We start from the raw sequence: 20000 nt of genomic DNA, 5'->3' as shown, positions 1-20000 counted from the left end.
CTCCAACGCTTCAGCAATCTCTCCAGCTGAAAACGAGATTCCCTCTTGGTCATCGGCAGTAAAATCAGCAACTGTCTTGTATCTTTCCTTTGCAGCATCAGATTGTGTTGTTTCGTTCTGTTTACTTGGGGATGCTTTTGGCCGTTTAGGAGGTCCAGGTGGACCCGGTTGCCCATTCTGGGTTTTCACGCCACTCTTATTCGGCAGTCCAGGTAGTCTGAAAGGTTTTGGTCCGTCGGTTTTTCGAGTAGAAACATGAGTGGGTGAAATGTCGCCGTTTGATTTGTTGTGATTGTCTTGTTGCTTTGCGATTCCCAGTTTAGGTGGCATCGTCTTCTTCTCTTCAAGATAAGTGGATGGTGCCCATCCTTCTTTCTGACCGACTCGTACGAACCACCAGCCGTTCGGATTACGATCCATGACCGTGACGTTGTCGCCAATATTCAAACTGATGCCATCCTGATCGTCTGCTGTGTAGCTGGCAGTTGCTACGCACTCGTTTTGTTTGTCTCCTGATGTCTTTCTTGCTGGTCTATTCGGTTGAGCGAGTTTACGATTCAATGCAGGACTGTTGGCTGGTCGAGCTGGTGGAGACTTCTTGCCTGGAGAGCTGCCTGTTTGTTTTTTCTGTTCAAGGTACGTGGAAGGGGCCCAGCCCTTACTTCCAGCGACCTCCACATACCACCAACCGTTCTCATGTTTTTCCAACACGACGGTCTGTTCTCCCATCTTGAACTTGAACCGACCGTCATCACTATTGTAGTCACTTATTGTCGTAAACATTTGTTGTTTGTTGGGTGCTTTCTTGGGTACTCCCTTGCTTGGAGTCACAAGTGGAGCCTTGGCTGACTTTGGAGTCGCTACTTGTGATGATTGAGATTCCGATTCGACCTTCTGTTGTCTTGCTGCAATGGCTGCTATGACATTAGACTGACTATTTCCTCTGTTGTCGTCGCTTTTGCCCACTGTTGTCATTTTTCTCGGTTTCAAAACACTTGGCACTTGTCTCTCTTTACGTTGACCGTCAGTGTCAACATTTGTGGTTGTTCTAGATGCAAGGCTACTTGCATCTGTTGATCTTCGTGGCTTTGGAAGTGGCTGATGCTTCACTTCCTTCTGCATTTCCGTTGGAGGTGACACTGACAATGATGATGCACTTGTGTGATGAGCTTTTGGAAGTTTTGGAATTCTTGGAGGTACAGGCCTCTTCACTGCTGGCACAGACAGTTTCTCATCAGTAGTCTTCTCATTGGCTTCCAGTCGAGATGCTCGTGCAGCAAGTGCTGCGGCTAGAGGATTCGAGTCTCCAGTTTTGTTTTCTCCTTGTGATGAGATGTTAGATGAGGCAGTTGTTGTTGTCCTCCGAGGAGCAATAGAAGACTTAGTAGGCTCACTGCTACTCGACTGATTGATTGCTGTCTGATCTTTTTGAGCTCGTGCTGCAATAGCCGCAGCAACTGGGTTCACATCCTTGCTGCTATTCTTGTTGCTTGATTTATCACTAGAAACATAGCTTGCAGGCTGAGCAACAGATAAGTCATTTCCTGTTGATATCCTTCTTTGGGAAGGTTTTACTGGAGGCTCATTGACCTCTTCTTCAATCTCCACTTCTTTAGTTTCAATGTACGATGATGGAGCCCATCCTTCCTTGTCACCAATTCGAACATACCACCATCCGCTGGCTTCCTTTTCCTCTACTTCTACAACTTGATTTCCTTCAAAGCTGATACCATCTCCAGCTTGAGAAACAAATGCGGCTATTGTCACATACTGAGTCACTTTCCTCTTCTTCTTTGCTTTCGGTGCTTTTTTGGGAGGAGCAGGAGCTTTTGCTTTGACCTTTTGTTTCATTTGTTCTTCAGTGTTTTCCCTCTTCGGCTGAATGGGTGGTGATCTTGCTGGTTCAAAGTAAGTAGAAGGAACCCATCCTTCTTTGTCACCTATTTGGACAAACCACCAGCCATTTGGATCCTGTTGTGTCACCTCTGCTTTAGATCCTGCCTCAAAACTCAAGTCCGATGGATTCTGACCGTCATAAGCAGCAATGGCAACGAAGTACTGAGGTGAATCTTCACTCTGTTTAGCACTGTCAACTTCAGATATTCTGTTCATAGCTGTAGCAAGTCCACCAGGCTTCTTTGGTCTTGTCACCTACAAAATGTCCAAATGTTATGTTTTTGTAAACACATACAGTAAATACAAAAGAGAGCATAGACCTTGATGGAATTCCTGCGAGGGGTTGGTTTTGCAGCACCTGCACAAGCAAGACAAAAACTATGATAGCACAACAACTTGTCTTCTAGTACTAAAAGCTCTGTGAGTGTGTCAGAAACTATGCTTGGTCGCTCGCTCAAACACACACACACACACACACACACACACACACACACACACACACACACACACACACACACACACACACACACACACACACACACACACACACACTGAGCAACGACAACGACCTGGTAAAGCACCAAATGAAGCAGCAATAAGACCAGCATTTCCATGTACCACTGGCCCAGCCGATGGTTTCGGTGGTGCTGCCTTCCTCTTTTTGCCATCTTTCTTACGATCAGTATCTGGGCTTATTGAACCTTGAGGAAGCTGCAGTTTCTGTTTCTCATCATCGGTTGACTTTACTGCATCAAGTGCACTGCCAACGATCTCAACAGCAGCACCAGACGTCTCCTCTGGTAACACCTTCATCTTTGTGAGAAACGCAGAAGGTACCCAGCCTTCTCTCCCTTGGTACCTAAAGCAACACAAACAATAAACCAGAATACACATTATGTTAGTTGATAATCTTGTAGCTAAGAATCTGGACTGCCATGATGGTCTAAGCACCTCCGAGGCAGAGTTTGTCTAAGGTGCTTACAAGAGACAATATGAACCAGACTGATCTGGTTGAGCACGACACACACAAACACAAACACACATACAAACACACACACACAAACACAAACATAAACACAAACACACACACAAACACAAACACACACACACACACACACACACACACTGTATTAATATTAAACAATCATGTTGCTGACCTAACAAGCCACCAGCCATCCAAGTTCTTTTGAACAACATCGACCACAACTCCTTGATCAAACGTCAGCTCATCATCGTTTTCAGCCTTGTAGCTGTTTGTTGTTATGTGTGGCTCCTCTGCAGGAAGCACACACAAGCAATTAGCCGTCAAAATGATGATCAGTGTTTGAGACAATTCGCTTGTGTGTGTGTGTGTGTGTGTGTGTGTGTGTGTGTGTGTGTGTGTGTGTGTGTGTGTGTGTGTGTGTCAAATTTCACCAAAACAACATTCACACACCTTTCCCTGGTTTCAATCTCTTTCCTTCTGGCTCTTCTGTCCCATCTGCCTTCTCCAGGTACGAGGCAGGCACCCATCCTTGCTCATAATCAACACGAACAAACCACCATCCTGCACATGACAATATAAATCATATTTGTTCCTCATTCTGCCAATAGTCAACACATCTCACCGTTCTCATTTTTCTCTACAACCTCAACAAGCTCTCCACCTTTCACGTTGACTTCATTCTTCTGCTGCTTTTTGTAATCTGCGATGGCCGTGTATTGCTCTAACAGAATGGGGTCTGTGATGCTCTCACCAACTTGATCTACATATCATCAGAATTCAGTTAGATGTGTGGAAAGGCACACACACACACACACACACACACACACACACACACACACACACACACACACACACGCACGTACGCATGCATGCATGCACACAGCAATTACAAATATTAAACCTCAGACAAAACTGCCACACCCACACATCATCTACAATCTCAAACTACAACAAGTTGTACAAGCGTTCATACCATTGCTCTTCTTTGCCTTCAAATATTCCCTAGCAATGCAGCAATTAGCTTGCAAAATCAGTACACCAAACTCTAATTAAATTAAACTGACAAGCCAATTACAAACATAATCAATTTATGCTAATTAATTAATTAATATCAATCTATTGATATATTAAAATATTTTATTACATATTAGCAGTGTACCTAAAAAGGTAAATGTATAAAATATTTAATTAATTTATATTAATAATTAATTACAATGTTAATATCACTATTAACTAATACTCACTCTTCAGCATGTGGGTCGTTGTCTTCAGGCCATACGTTAAAAAATTCCATCACCACATCACACTCAGACACTTTGGGAGGAAGTCGCACCAACGACTGAGCAAAACTCAATGTCAACACGTTGACACTCTATCATGTACTATCCGCCTCTCACCCTGCAATACTCATCAATTGGATTTAGACGCTTCATTGCCACTTCACGTACGTGACTTCTGCCAAAGATCTTCTTTCCTAGCACATTCGTTGTGTGTTATTCGAGTCGCATTGTGATCACTCTGCTGTCTCACCTGGAAGAAATGGAATCATTCGCTGTGTTGGATCCTTCGTGCCTCCTTCTTCTGGAAACAACTCCAGCAGACGACTCTGCTCATCATAAACAAAATAAATTTCATGTTTCGAGTCAGACAGTATAGACACAGTATGTATTATATCCACATGATACAAAATGTCTGATAACCTTGTGGTTAGTGAAGTCATCTTAACCTAATTAATGAGTGTGATGCTAACATACAATAATAATTATTTGGTCACGGTCAAGTTTGTGTGTGGTGTGTGTGTGTGTGTGTGTGTGTGTGTGTGTGTGTGGTGTGTGTGTGTGTGTGTGTGTGTGTGTGTGTGTGTGTGTGTGTGTGTGTGTGTGTGTGTGTGTGTGGTGTGTGTGTGTCGTTTGTGTGTGTAGTGTGTGTTTGTGTGTGTGTGTGTGTGTGTGTGTGTGTGTGTGTGTGTGTGTGTGTGTGTGTGTGTGTGTGTGTGTGTGTGTGTGTGTGTGTGTGTGTGTGTGTGTGTGTGTGTGTGTGTGTGTGTGTGTGTGTGTAAACCCACGCCCTTTCCGTTGCTCACCTGCAGTTCAAAGAATTTGCTGTAGCGACGGTAAATGACTAACGTTGAGCCTTCTGACCACGTCACACTGATCTTGTAAACCTGTTGTGACGTCATTTGGCGAATTCGTAAGCAAATGTGATACATTGGTTAGAAGATATAATAGTAACGTACGTAATGTTTGCTAGGAAGGCGACGCTTCTCTGTGTCGACCACCTTCACGTCTACAACCGTTCGCCTTGTCATCTCCTCGAATAGAAATTTGCATCCGGGATTGTGCACGTTATTGCTACGATTGCCCGGATGCGAAAATTTGATTAATTTTCTCACGAACTCTTATAGTTATGTGGCTCGTTCGAAAGCAAGCTGGGATGGACTCTATATCTGGTAAACCGTTTGTTCTGTGACTTTGACGGACGATATCGATTGTTAGTTGCAGCTACATGTTGAATTAATCATACATACACTCACATACGGCAAAGAGAGACATGCACACACACCATCCAGCCTCCTACTTCAACTACCTCGTACTGTACGTACTGCAAACTATACTGAACACAAGTTCTAATTTCTCTCTAATTCAGTCACTTTTGTGATGGAGGAACTTCTGCAATCATAATGCGAGATACTGATTTCCATCCTGTATAGCCATTATACGTTGTTGATGTTAATTTGTTACAGTTTCCAATGTTGAATCCAATTGTGACTTGACCTGCTGGAATGTTCTCACAGTATCCCTCAATCTGTCTGTGACGGTGAGGATTATCATTAGCTGGATCACCATACACAACTCCCTCAATAGTCATAGGTCCACTGCACTCGTTGCCATTGAATGTAAAATACCATCGAGAACAGCAAGAGCCACTGGAGCACAGAACCCTGAGATTTCCTGCATATGCAACATGTAGAGCTGAATTGCTGTCATGTTTCCTAAAATTACAGTTCTGTTGAAAAGAAAGCAGAAACAAGTCACACGTTGGTAATTGTAATCACAAATCGAGTTGGAATAACCTGAATCAGACCGCTGTCCTTATTATCATTTCTATTCCACACACACTGTTTCCAGTTGAGTGTCATAGCTTCTCCTTTCTCTCCTTTCCTTCCTGTGTCTCCTTTTATCCCTCGTGGACCTTGTGGACCTTGTGGACCTATCTTCCCAGCATTACCTTTACTGCCGACATCTCCAACTAATCCTCTCTCTCCGTTCAATCCTTTTTCTCCTTTTATCCCCTCTCGTCCGGGTGATCCATGCAACCCAGGTGATCCAGGTACTCCTGGAACGCCAGCAGGCACACATGTCTACTCAGTAAACAAAATCAGAATAATATATTTTAATTACTACTTGATGTATGATCACAACCTGCTTTCTCTCATCTGACACGCTTTGACCACCACAAGTAGCAATGACTTGAATGAGCACAAGAACTGTCACAAAAAAATGAAAACATGATGATGACCGATATCCTCGATACTGATGAAGTGAGCTGGTGAGCTTGCTCTTATATACTTCTCCTCACACAACCTCACATCCGGGGTGGGTACAGTCTAGTCTGAAATAGAGCATTTCCATGTAATCCTATGTTTCCAAAATCATCTACAAATGATGACCTCAATATGTTTTCATATCCAGCCCCTCCCCTTTCTCATTTCCTGCCTACAAGTTCATATTGTCATTTTCATGATCAGCACATCATTTTCTACAACACCCTATTTGCATTGAGCTCTCACATTGTCACCCACCACTGCAAATATGCTAAAGTGTGCAAAACTTATTAACTCAATGCACATGCTTTCTCACTAGCCTTGTACAAGACCCTCTGGTGCCGTCGTGCCCGGTTCCCATATAACACGACAACTCGGAGTCTCCGGTGTTGTCATGTTATACGAGGCTACTTTCTCACCAAATAGACACCAAAAAGCACCTTTGTATAGATGATCAAACAATAAGACTTTTACAACCTTTGATAGATAAAAATTGCAACAGCAGTGATTCGTACTGTAATAGATCCACTATGTTACAGCATAGACAGTCCATTGCAAGAACTCACACTGCCATCTGACAGTCACACCATCATAACACTTCATTTCACCATTTCACCACCACATCAGTAACAACAAGTACAACAATATGGCTTGGAAGAAGAGATACACAAAACTAGTTGGAGAACGACAGCTGATAGCTGAGTCATTCAGTTGTACTTTCTCTCAATTCTCTTCTTACTGTAACCTTCATTACATCCCACATAACTATATGACCAGAAAAGTCAACTCACATCAGTCGTATAAAACATTTCCAGTTAGTAGAGTACGTCCCCATTGGTGACACTCTACAAGATCCTCAGATGTCGCACTTTCAATGTATGGGTCCGCAAGTGTGACCAACATTTTCATTCTGATTATATTTCATTTCATTTCAAAGTTTAGTAAACGACAACAATCACATTTGGAGTGTCTGCATGATGATTATCATCTTACAGTATACCTTGACTTACCAATGCAAATTCTAACATCTACAATAAGCACAAAATGTTGCCATCTTTAAAACAAAAGAAATATATGGGCTACTAAATTGTCCCAAATAATATGGTTTAAATACCTAATCTTTCTAGTTCTTTTCTTATTTGATTTTAGTGTTCCAATCAAAGGGACAAAGTTCGTTACAACAAAATGCAAAAAACCTAGAACAAACACTTCATGATATTTAATTATTTCACTATTAATTAATTTAAAGTGTGTGTGTGCGAGTGTGTAAACAATGTGCTTGATTTAGAGTGATTGGTGGAAGTACTTAAACCAGTTTGTGACATGATTGGTTATTCTGTCCGAACAGGCCAGGCCAGAGAGATGCCAAATGTGTGTTTACATGGGAAACACACACACACACACAACACACACACAACATACACACACACACACAGACACACACACACACACACACACACACACACACACACACACACACACACACCACCACCACCACCACCACCACCACCACCACCACCACCACCACACTGACTATGTTGCTGACCTAACAAGCCACCAGCCATCCAAGTTCCTTTAAACAACATCGATCACAACTCCTTGATCAAACGTCAGCCCGTCATTGTTTTCAGCCTTGTAGCTATTGGTTGTTATGTGTGGCTCATCTACAGCAAACACAAACAAACAGTTAGCCATCAAAATGATGATCAGTGTTTGAGACAATTTGCTTGTGTGTGTGTGTGTGTGTGTGTGTGTGTGTGTGTGTGTGTGTGTGTGTGTGTGTGTGTGTGTGTGTGTGTGTGTGTATGTGTCATTGTAATAGATAGCATATCATTTCCAAACACACTGTATTCGCATTAATCTCCAACCTTGTCACACACCACTGAAAATATGTTTAATTAAAGTATGGGGTCTCCTAAACATGTCACTAACTCCACAGTTCATTGTCCAACACCAGATTGTTATTGCAAAACCTTCCAGTACATTTACAGTGCATGGACAGTCTTGAGAAGGTTATTTGGCCGTTTTTGTTGAACATAGCAACTTTTCTAGTGCACAACTTCAACAACATGAAAATTTGCTTATAAATGAAGCTATAAGTACATAAGGACATTATTACAGTAAAACTTCTGAGTTACTAAAGTTATAAAGTCAGAAATATCCGTTTGATGATGCAGTTATATGATGCAAATGTCAGGAAATATAATGCGATTCTGATGAGCATGGCGCCAAAAAATTGTTATACTCAAAGATAATTCAGGCTTACGGAGATAATTTATGTGTCAATAAATCCAATATGTTGGTATATGTGATGTCACTAAAATCTGAGGTAAAACCAATATGAAAGACACTAGCTAACAACTGGGCAAAGAAAACAAGTCGATATAAGCAAAGTGTCGGTAAATCCAAATTTGTTATATCCAATGTCTACTGTATGCAAACTTATTAATTAACTCATGTAAATGGTAGGCTCGAGGGTCCAGCTGGTCGCCTCCCCCAAGAGACGGGCTTTCTTCTAAGCTCCTGGGGGGGAGACGTACAACTGGCTGCATGGACGTGCACTCAAGCCTATGCAAATGTTGTCTCATCAGAAAAACACCTAACACAACATAATTCAATAATTAATAATGACAACCCAACAATAAGACTTCAACTTCTATAACATCTTACAAACAAAGAGGTCAACTATAACCCATTATGTTAGAATTTATGGTCCTTTGGGGCAACTCGCATCTCTCCACCAGATCAGTAACAAAACACACAACAGCATGGCTACTAAAAATTATGTACCACCTTTGTAACCAATCTCAACTATAGTTATCAATAACATAAATAATTATTATTTCTGTCACGTGGCACTTGTTAAAAGACAATACCTTGCTAGCTGAACCATATCATCATCACAAGTTTCAGTTTGACTAAATTCTGTTCCTATTGTGCCTTTGCTTGCAACAATTTGCCCAAATCAGTCGACTGCATGATGTCAGTTGTATAGTCATCATGAAACTTGCCAAGTGGTGCTAATTTTCATAACATCAATTTACCTGGAATAGAATGTAAACAGTCAAGCAGACAATGGATTGTGTGCTCTCTGATCAATTCAAAGAGAACTATCCATTCACCAATTAAATCATTGTGCATGATCCATGTTCAGATCAAATACGGCAACCACTGCTCATTGACAATGCATCATAATTCAAACTGTAGAATGTATCGATCAGTCAACATTGATTGATCACACGCCTTGCAAACATTGTCAAGAGTTTGCTGCAAGATAATTAAATACAATAGTAAATCATCCATAATGTAGTTAACTAAATCTATTCCAGATAATAATAATGCACACACACACACACACACACACACACACACACACACACACACACACACACACACACACACACAATTACCTACTTTACAAACACTGTACAGTTAGTATGATGCTGTTTCTGTGCTATGTTGATTACAGCAAACATTCTAAAGGAAAACATTGTAGCCTGAAGCAAAGCTCTAGTAATTTGTCTCAGTGATGTGTAGCCAACATCTTGTAATTGAAGTCATGTTTAAGTTTAATTGATACTAAAAATATTTTAGTGACAACTTGTCAAGTATGTATATATGAATGTGTGTATGCATGTGTGTATGCATGCATAAATATACTCCATGTTTTCAAATTGAATGTCATGTCGTTGTAATGCTTCAACATTGTCCTATTGAAACATGTCGTACTATTTTAGATTGTCATTATATTGTTTCAACTGTACGTCTCTGCCTGTCATATGTAGCAACTTGTGTACTCAATACCAATTAAATAGAGACAATTTCTATCATTAGTGGTAGTAGATCACTAACAGTGCTCCATGGAGTGTTGTTCTATTTGAGCATGTCGTCGTAAGGTTTCAATGGCATCCTAAATGTTATTATACAGGAGCACACTGTATAATTTTGCCCATGCAAGCACACACGCATGCACACAGACTGGAGGCAATATAACAGCAGTAATTCCAGCAACCTTACAAAAACAGAGTTTTCATGAGTTGCACAGAACTCACCCTAGAATTGTCAAAATATTAGCAAGAATTCATGTGTTCTACTGGCCAGGAATCGATGCATCTATTTGGACAAGTGGTGAAAGATGGTACTGCAAGTCAGTCAGCTGGAGAAAATGATACTCAAGTGCACCTATACACTAATGGCCATAGCCAGAGAGAGTGAGAAAGAATTCACACAATTTATTGCAGTGCTGAAGAACTTGTTTCACAGCATAGGTCACCCAAACAGATCATTTCAGACAACAGACCACAGTTTACTTCAAATGAATTTGAAACGTTCTCACAATCAACTAGAATTAAACACATAAAAGCCCACCCTACCATCCATCAACAATGCTGCAGCAGAACGCTTTTGTACAAACAGTGAAAAATGATGAAATAGATAAGAAATGACAAGATGTCCTTTCATCATCAGCTGGCAGCCATCCAATTGGGATTAAGAAGCACACTAGCTGCCACAATACTTGCTGAGTTGTTCTTGAAAATCACATTACAACGGGATTGGATCTTCTTCATCCAAACATTAAAGCAGTTGTTGTAAGCAACCAGGAAGAACAGTTAGAGGGTTCTTTGTCAGTCATAATTACATACACTGTCTACACGTGCAGGCTGTTGGACAGGTTCCATAGGAACTAAACAAAAAAAAGTAAGCCCTACACTCAAGAAGGCAATAGAGTTCTTCTCACAAAATGAAGACAAAAGAAGATGACTTGTTATCTCTTATCACTGTGGGAGGAGCAAACACAGAGAAGAGACGAATGCTACTGTATCACCTCAACAGGAAGAAGACGTGTCACAAATGACACAAAATGTGTCACACAGTTCATGATAAAGCATGCAAAACACTTACAAAGAAGACATAACTACAGCATGCAAACAACAGTATGAAATCCAAAAAAGCCAATGACACAAGCACACCACATGAACACCATGTGCACAGACAATAAAAAGAAGTTCATACTGTATACAATTGCTTCCAATGCAAGTCAAGATTAACTGATATGATTGTCACTTCCCACACGAGATGGAAATGAGAAAACGTGTCTGTCTGAAGAGGTGAAAAGGTGTTCCACTAAAGCAGACGTGTACAGTGATAAAAATGATTACTGGGAAGCTGGTGCACGTGTGTCATGTCCCAGTAAAGAACAAGGAATCAAGATAGTAAATCTAATTAGTATACATTGGTAATTAACAAAGAAAAGTTTGCTTCACTAGCATTTATGTGACCGAAGGAAGAAAGAATTACAACGTTAATTGTTCAAATCACTCCCTTTAAAGAAGGTTCATTGTCAGTCATTTCTGCTGAATTATAGAGCTGTATCGTATTCTACTGTACAACTGGTAAACGATACAAAACTTCTTGACAAACTGACAACTTGGTTGCTCACACTAAGTCCTAGCTACTATTTGGTGTAATATTGAGAAACACTCTAATCTAGAAACAATTCAGTTCAAGACAAACAAACAAGACCTTGTCACCCACCTTGTTCTAGACTTGAAATTACAGCAAAACAGTCAAATAGAAACGAGACTAAATATTGAAAAGCTTTAATTGCCATGCAGTCAGTGACATACGTCTATGTAGAATCCATGGTTTGACCTAAACACACAAATCAGTGCTAGCTGAGATACAGACAACAAGCTGAAGCAGTTGGAGACGATGTAGTTGACAAAACAGACATACTTACCTTTACCCATATACGTTCTCAAAGCCAGAATCTACTCTGATAACAGGAAATGATACTTGCAGTCAAACATCATTACGCATCGACAATCACGTCACAACCAGTTTCTGTCAATACGACCAGAACCACCCCAAACGTATCTAAACAATAACCACAACTAGCCATACATGACATATAGTTCTAGATTGTAGAGTAGGAAGGAGATGTCAAGTTTGGTATAGTAGACAGTCCTAACTCTACAATAAAACACACTATATTAAACAAAAGTTACAGAAGAATAAAGTAGCTAAATCTAATGTTCTTCTACCTATAAGCCATCCGATTCAAATCTTTACTAGTACTTTTATCAATAACGTTACACATACGTTTGCATCAAACTCAACACCGCATTCCATTAATCTTAATTTTTGTCACAGAATTCACGTGTGTGTGTGTGTGTGTGTGTGTGTGTGTGTGTGTGTGTGTGTGTGTGTGTGTGTGTGTATTCAAGTTGTGTGCGTAAGTTCAAATTAATTGTTTACATTTTTCTTATCATAATGAACTCATTGAGAAAAACTCTCAGTAGTGTAGCTACAAAGAAGCCCACGAAAGACCGACTGCCTCCAAATTTTGAAGTGAGTCCCACCTAAATTCTTTGACTCTCTCCTGCCTTACTCGCAAACAGAACCCGATTCAATAACGTGACTTGGACTCACCACATAACATTATTGGCTGCATGGACATTCTTCTATGATAGACCAACCTATGGCTTGTAGGAATCATTTAACCAAGAAAGCAGCATGCTACCCTAAGTCTATCCTATAAAGCAGATCATGTACAAAGCACACGTACAAAACTCTAAATTTGTAGTTAAACTTAATAACAACTTTGTGTGTCCAATTTACTATTGACCTCATTTATTAATCAATATTAATATCAATAACATTATTTTAACCTCTACAATAATTTTAATCTCTCGATGCCACTTAGCACTGGTTCTCTTAATTAAACAACTAAAAGCATACATATCAATCAAGTTTGCATGTGATACACAAATACCATGCATGATATCACTGTAATCAGAAAGTTGACTGACTTCAATGCTGGGAGTGTCTAACCTATATGAAACACTCGTTGTACATCCTTGTCTTTTGCTCAGCATGCATGCAAGCATATATATTTATCTAATTACATTTTTAGTTGTTCTCAAAATTTTAGTAAAATATTATAGAATAGAATCTTAAAATGAGAAAGTCAGTAAACTCCACAATCAAATGGACAAGCAAGTTTTACTAAATTTTAGTTTCTTTCTGCTATCGACATCTACTCACCAATCATCAGACATCAGATTTACATGTTTCATTGACACTTTGTGTGTGTAACTTTTGCCAGAGATCTCCTTCCTAGCATATTTATGGATAAATTGCAATATGATCACTTGCACTCAAACATCACAAACACAAGACTGCCACACACACAACTCAATTCACCATCTACACATTTTGTACAAAAACTATGAAACTGTAAATGCTACACAAACAATTAGATTGCTGTCATGTCAGCTGCTCTTCTATTGCCTTAATTCACGGCGATGGCGATGGAAACACCTACCATGGCCACACAAATTGACAGCACATCGCTAGAGACTGTGATCCAGTCAGCAATACAAGCATCGGTAGCTGCCATGTCGAAGCTATTCGTCCCATGCTCAGTCGTTCGAGATCCAGGTCAGGTTCTTCCCGACACACTACAAAAGAGGGCTGGCTGTACTCGAACACAGAGTCACAATCGTGGGAACCGGAACAACGACAGCAGCCAAAGCTCTCGCTCATCATCAAGGTCTCGATCACCACACAAACGACAGTCTAGATCGCCCAGTCACCATTCCTGCACAAGATCAAAATCACATCGTTCCAGCCTTCGCACATCTCTCGGCCACACATGGACAGCAGCCGGATCTAGCAATCAACCGACATCCTAGATGCTATCTAGGAAGACAAAAAGGAAGATTCTAGTAAGTAAATATGTTAGCTTTGACACCATAGTTACTAAAGTAACGACTACCATGGGTGGGGTCCCCATGGCAATGAAAGACTCGGTATCCGCTCCAAAGCGCAGACATTTCCGCGACATCGGCTCGTGGCATGGTCTGCATACATGGCTATAGTCTTACTAGCGAATCCGGCACGAGGTTACAAACTTATCGGCTACCAGTCTATAGTCTAGCTTAAAATACAAAACCTCAGCCTGGTTGATATACAATAGAGCCTTTCGCTATTTTTCCAGCAGGACCACGAGCGTAAAACGAGACACGATCAACCATCACCTGTGGGCTCTGCTTAACAGGTCGCGCAGCAACCTCGATGACCTGCTAGACATGCAGCCAACCAGGTCACGTAGCAACAAACTGTGTGCACACCAACCAGTCCTTTCATCCCCCCCCCAGGCGAGCAACAGCATCTTCCGGTAACATCTCCAACCCCCTTCAGACAAACCCAAAATTTGCAGCCTCTTCAATGCTGGTAGATGCAAGAACCAAGCCTCACCTAGCCTGTGCAAGTACCAACACCAATGTTTCATCTGCCACGGCGATCACCCAGAGGCCACGTGTTCCCGTAAGGGCACCAATAAACAAGCACAAACTAGACACTCAACTACAGCCTGAGGTTTTTGCAATGTCACTACACAATCACCCTGATCGTATGTTTGTTGAATCACTACTTTGGTCACTACATCACGGTTTCAATCTTAGCTACAATGGTGCAGGTTACTTTCATTTATCTTCCAACCTAAAGGCCGTACTCGAGCACAAGGTCAATGTTCAGCAAGGGCTAGGCGACCAAGCGCGACTTACAATCCATAATCAGTAAGTTTAACTTCACATGCAAGGTCATTCCAGCCGGCCGAATTTTTCTACGAGGACTCATCAACCTGGCAATCTCCGTCCGATTGAGTCATCACCATGTCTACATTAACAGCGAAACTAGGAAGGATTTCCAATGGTGGTATCGCTTTCTCCCGTCCTAGAATGGGGTTGCAATGATGCTGGATGTCTATCTCTCTGCGGTCGCAGACATGCAGCTCTACACAGATGCGTCCGGTTAATACAGTTTTGGCACATACTACAGTGGAGCTTGGTTCCACAATGACTGGCAGTCGCACTAGACGCTTGAATCGGGAAAGTCTATAGCATGGCAAGAATTGTTCGCTGTCGTCATAGCCTGTTTGACATGGGGTAAGCATTGGTCTGGTAAATGGGTTTTATTCCACTGTGACAACTAGAGCGTACAGTCGACGTATGGCAACACGGCTCATCCTGCTGGCCCAATCTCATGGCACTCGTCCGTTGCTTGTTTCTTACGGTGGCAAACAATAACAATATTGTCGTTATTAGACATATTCCGGGAGCTTCTAACGTAATTGCTGATGCATTGTCTTGCGCACAGATGCCTAAGTTCCACGCATTGACACCTCGAGCCAATTTTGACAAAGTCAAGTCCACTAGTTAATGACTTTGTTGTTTGCAAGGCCTGATTTGCAAGTCTGTCTGTCTATCTGTCTGTCTGTTGGTTGGTTGTTCCGTCGGTCATTTGGCTGGTCTATTTGTATATCTGTCTGCCTGTTTATTTGTTTGTCGGTCTGTCTGCATGGCTGTAATTAAGTTTGTATTGTCTGAGTATCTTATTGTCTTGTATTGATGCAGTAATTAACTTTACTCAATTGATGCAGTAATTAAAAGTAATTAACACCACGGCCAACTATATTGCCTGCAGAAGCTCTCACCATTGGGGGGTCTATTGGACCAGCAGCCACATTCTTTCAAAACGAAAGCATCGCCACCTCATCACAACGCACCTACAACACAGGCGTTTCACGGTATATGGAGTTCTGCAGACAGAGGAAGTGGTCACTGTTCCCAGCCTCAAAGTCATCTCTCGTCCAGTTTGTTGCCACATCTTCGAAAGTGCAGTACCAGACGCTGAATGTATATCTGGCTGGCATCAAACACCATCATCAACTCACAGGCATGCCAGACACCGTAGCAACTTCTAATCGCCTTCCCCTCGTCCTCCGAGGCATCAGACGCCACAGACTTCGATTCAAGATCATCGGTCAAATGAAATTGGAGCTGTGAGAACATCTTGACCTATCAACCGACGACCGTCAGATGTACTGGGCCTCATTTACCACAGCCTTTTTTGACTTTCTTCGGTGCTCGGAATTTACGGCTTCGAGTCCCAGCAATTGTGACAAGGACCAAACGCTGTTACGCTCTGGTCTCACAAACGACGGCAACAAGTATCGGCTGCACATCGAGGCTTCTAAACCGGACCTGTTCTGCTTGGGCGTCGACTTATTTCTTAGACAAACACACCATTTTCAGTCTGTCCGATAAAGGCGTGAAAAACTACCTGGCCCGTCCTAGAGCATCAGATCTAACGCTATTTGCACACGCAGATGAGTCCTTTCTCACTCCCCTGTGTCTTACCTCTATGCTTCGGTCTTTGCTACACAAATTGGGGTACAATGAAGACCACTACACAGATCACAGCTTCCGGATCGGAGCAGCAACAACTGCAGCCGCCGCTGGCCTGCCAGATTGGCTGATCAAAACTATCGTTCGTTGGCCTTCAGACTGCTACCAACAATACATACAACTGAATGGCAAGCCCCTCTCTTCTGTGGCAAACACACTCGCTAAAGCCCACATTCCTACAAACTTTCCATCGTGGTCCACTGACTGACATCTACTTTTCTTTCAAATTTACTCACAATAGAAACGATTAATGCTCATATATGTCGAATTTGATGGTCTCAGGCTGTATTCCAGTGGCCTGGTACACATGCAGCCTCCTGGCTCTCTCTGGAGTAGCATGCCATTTGGGGAAGGGCCTTGTTCAGGCCAGCATCGAAGAAAGCCGAAGAAGGCCGTGTAAATGAGGCCCAGTACATCTGACGGTCGTCGGTTGATAGGCCAAGATGTTCTCACAGCTTTGATTTCATTTGACTGATGATCTTGAATCGAAGTCCGCGGCACCTGATGCCTTGGAGGACGAGGGGAAGGCGACTAGAAGTTGATACGGGATCTGGCATGCCTGTAAGCTTGGCCCAACATTATCAGTGTACCTCCACTCACGTTGCAATGTCAACGCAACTACCATCTTCGGTGCAAGCCAGTTATCTCATGTACGTCATTAAACGGAATGGGTTCTGTGATGGTGTTCAGCCTCCAACGTTAACTCCACTAACACCTTGGGTTCCAAAAAAGCGGAATGAGACATTCTCCAACGCCAACTTGACTTACTTCTTAGGCTTGAGTACATGGTGGTTCTAACGGGTGTTGATCCTCCAACGTCACCGAGTGACCTCTTGGTTTCACCCCACTTGTCGGAGCTCACTGTGTGAGCTGACCACTCTGGTTAACCCATTGTTCACAACTCCGTCACAACCTGGCACATTGCCCCATTGAAGCCCGCACTGTCTTGTGTCTACACGATATCGCAACTAGCGAACATGTTGCTTACAACACAGTAGTGTATTACGAGCGATGTTAAACACACACACACACACACACACACACACACACACACACACACACACACACACACACGTGCACACACACACACACGTGCACACACACACACACGCACGCACACACACGTGCACACACACACACACGCACACACACACACACACACACACGCACGTGCACACACACACACAAACAAACACACACACACACACACACACACACAAACACACACACACACACACACACACACACAAACAAACACACACACACACACACACACACACACACACACACACACACACACACACACACACAGCCATATAAGGACTGGCTTACACTTGTTTCATTAGCTGAGGGTCGATGCATCTGTTCACTTCACAGTTCATCACCTCATCCAACAAGCCATGAATAATACTGGCGATAGAACATACATAAACTTGATCTCTCACACAAAGAATGATGTGACAACTGACTTTTCATCAGAGACAAATCTTGACAGACAGAGCTGTAGATAGTCGACTTGCATCCGTTGAAGGCCAAACTTGCCAAACATCTTCAGTCGAATGCAATCAAGTAAAGTCTGTGAGACAAAACGATTTAAATAGTTAAACCACAATAACAAAAATTCACTCAAACTTGTATGACCTTGAATGCAATCTTGACTATTCACATCACGACTGACACCTTGGTCAACTGTACAAGACTGAAAATCTCAATTCTCTCCAGCCGACTTGGATCCACACCACTACAATCAACAAACAAGTAAACAAACAAACACAACCATTTCAATTCCAAATTGGCAATCAAATTACTAAAATTAGTAGTGTTGATGTCAACTAGTAAAGTAAACACGTGACAGTCGCGTGACCATTGTAGACAAACTGGTCAATCCATGTGGCTCACAAGCCATTTCCTACTGCCTTGTTATGCAGCTGTAGTAGACACATCCACACACTGTGGTATATTTGTGAGAGAGGAAACATTTCATCTGTTAAAGTTACCTACAAACAATACATTAATTAACCACAAATAAAATCAACAAATTGATATAAACAGACAAACAGTCTGCTAGACAGACAGACAGACAGACAAACGGACGGACAAACACACAGAAAAACAGACAAACGAATGAACAGACAAACACAAAACAGACAGACATATAGATAGACAGAAAGAGACAGACATGCAGGTGAACAAGCGGACAACAAACTAACAGACAGATAGACGAATAACCAGACAAACAGACAAACAGACAACAAGCACATGTCCAAGCTGTTTACAGACGTTATCCCATATATTTTGCTAGTGCGCTAGCTGACGTTGTGCAATTCTAGTTTCGGACATGTTTCACTGTCTCTTCGTGCAGACTACCAGAGAAAACAGTGATTGTAACTCAAATTACCAGGAAGTGTCCACAATTAGGTACACCTACCCGACACTAAACCACAAATGAAATCGACAAATTGATATAAACAGACAAATGGACGGACAAACAGACAAACGAATGAACAGACAAACAGAAAACAGACAGACAAATAGATAGACAGACAGACAGACAGACATGCAGGTGAACAAACGGACAACAAACAGACAGACAGACGAATGAACAGACAAACAGACAACAAATAACTGACGGCAAACAAACAGACAAATGAGGTCCGTCAATATCAGTAGGATCTGTTCTGTCCTCATCACACACGTCATAATAAAGTCTCAACAAACCTCGTCTCTTGCGTCTGCGAGGAACTCAACTCCTAAAATATAATATGCACATGATAGAACAAATACGGATTATTAAATCCTCATCAACCACGTATGACGTCATACTTTGCTCCTTCCATCGATGTCATCTCAATGTACAAGTGAAAATCCCGTATTAAAATGCCTCGGAGTTCTTGAAGTGTGCCAGTACGCATGCGCTTATCTTAACGTTGGCGCGATCCTAGTAATTCAGTCTTTGGCCTTCGCGTGTCTACTGCACAAGCTCTCTGTTCGTTGCTTTGATATGGGAGAGCAATCCTCCATCTGATCCGGCAGCGAATAAACAAGTGGTCATTGCACTAGATGAATTGAAGGCGGAAACCAAGATTTAGTTGCTACAATCAATACTGTAGCATATTTTACAGTGCAACTGGTGGCTGTCGCTCTATTTGCCTATAAGAGGTGGAAGGAGTTTCATTGCTGAATCGTCATGAACATTTATGTTTTTATGGTGAGACGTGAGCTGCAGTGAGTTAGTAAATTTGGTACATGCACGTTAGCATAGTTGCAGTAGGCGGTAGTGTGTGAGAAGTGTGGCAGTCTAATGCAAATAGAGTGAGTGCTC

General features: G+C 41.9%; 3 protein-coding genes and 1 long non-coding RNA gene across 8 annotated transcripts in view; 1 reads left to right on the top strand and 3 right to left on the bottom strand.

Moving 5' to 3' along the window:
• Window positions 1-5214, bottom strand: part of LOC134197602 (SH3 and PX domain-containing protein 2A-like) — a 5626-nt gene extending 412 nt beyond the window's left edge. Inside the window, exons 1-12 of the mRNA XM_062666951.1 lie at window positions 5118-5214; window positions 4965-5045; window positions 4412-4487; window positions 4279-4355; window positions 4126-4220; window positions 3855-3883; window positions 3504-3641; window positions 3332-3442; window positions 3054-3171; window positions 2466-2755; window positions 2217-2254; window positions 1-2151 (exon numbers count right to left, since the gene is read on the bottom strand). The exon at window positions 1-2151 is cut by the window's left edge and continues 412 nt beyond it. Coding sequence (XP_062522935.1) covers window positions 1-2151; window positions 2217-2254; window positions 2466-2755; window positions 3054-3171; window positions 3332-3442; window positions 3504-3641; window positions 3855-3883; window positions 4126-4220; window positions 4279-4355; window positions 4412-4487; window positions 4965-5045; window positions 5118-5189 — 3276 coding nt within the window. The 5' untranslated portion in view covers window positions 5190-5214. The remainder of the gene's footprint in view (window positions 2152-2216; window positions 2255-2465; window positions 2756-3053; window positions 3172-3331; window positions 3443-3503; window positions 3642-3854; window positions 3884-4125; window positions 4221-4278; window positions 4356-4411; window positions 4488-4964; window positions 5046-5117) is intronic.
• Window positions 5215-5365: 151 nt separating this feature from the next.
• Window positions 5366-16192, bottom strand: LOC134179029 (collagen triple helix repeat-containing protein 1-like). Of its 4 annotated transcripts, none has more exons than XR_009969759.1 (10): window positions 13473-14227; window positions 12166-12302; window positions 11961-12077; window positions 9548-9692; window positions 9302-9469; window positions 7972-8089; window positions 6552-7621; window positions 6304-6493; window positions 5955-6242; window positions 5366-5887 (listed from the first exon to the last, which is right to left on the bottom strand). XR_009969759.1 is itself a non-coding variant. In XM_062645938.1 (10 exons), exons 7-10 carry the CDS (start codon window positions 8009-8011, stop codon window positions 5528-5530), a joined length of 753 nt encoding a protein of 250 aa, XP_062501922.1. In that variant the 5' UTR covers window positions 8012-8089; window positions 9302-9469; window positions 9548-9692; window positions 11961-12077; window positions 12166-12302; window positions 13473-13544; window positions 15925-16192; the 3' UTR covers window positions 5366-5527. The 4 variants fall into 4 exon arrangements, 1 of the variants encoding a protein (XP_062501922.1); XM_062645938.1 differs by lacking the exon at window positions 6552-7621 and adding an exon at window positions 15925-16192 and having other exon boundaries at window positions 6304-6368; window positions 13473-13544; XR_009969763.1 differs by having other exon boundaries at window positions 6304-7621.
• Window positions 16193-17941: 1749 nt separating this feature from the next.
• LOC134179048 (uncharacterized) lies at window positions 17942-19522 on the bottom strand. Its single transcript, XR_009969767.1, has 3 exons — window positions 18320-19522; window positions 18148-18254; window positions 17942-18088 (listed from the first exon to the last, which is right to left on the bottom strand). It is a non-coding gene; the product is annotated as an uncharacterized LOC134179048 (long non-coding RNA).
• A 114-nt stretch (window positions 19523-19636) lies between these two features.
• LOC134184376 (collagen triple helix repeat-containing protein 1-like) overlaps window positions 19637-20000 on the top strand; it is a 1734-nt gene continuing 1370 nt past the window's right edge. Inside the window, exon 1 of one of the 2 annotated variants that reach the window (XM_062652059.1) lies at window positions 19637-19886. The gene's annotated coding sequence lies outside the window, so the exon portion shown is untranslated. The other variant, XM_062652054.1, reaches the window with a different exon arrangement.

This window comes from Corticium candelabrum, chromosome 1 (genome assembly GCF_963422355.1).
Source record: "Corticium candelabrum chromosome 1, ooCorCand1.1, whole genome shotgun sequence".
Lineage (NCBI taxonomy): Eukaryota > Metazoa > Porifera > Homoscleromorpha > Homosclerophorida > Plakinidae > Corticium > Corticium candelabrum.
This window is presented reverse-complemented; position numbering and strand designations above follow the sequence as displayed.

Excerpts from the sequence above, each read along its gene's own strand:
- LOC134179029 (XM_062645938.1), bottom strand. The coding sequence starts at position 8,011 with ATGTTGTTTAAAGGAACTTGGATGGCTGGTGGCTTGTTAG. Across the intron at positions 6,243-6,303 it reads TGTCAGATGAGAGAAAGCAG|ACATGTGTGCCTGCTGGCGT; the intron begins GTTGTGATCATA and ends TTTACTGAGTAG. Across the intron at positions 5,888-5,954 it reads AGGACAGCGGTCTGATTCAG|AACTGTAATTTTAGGAAACA; the intron begins GTTATTCCAACT and ends TCTTTTCAACAG.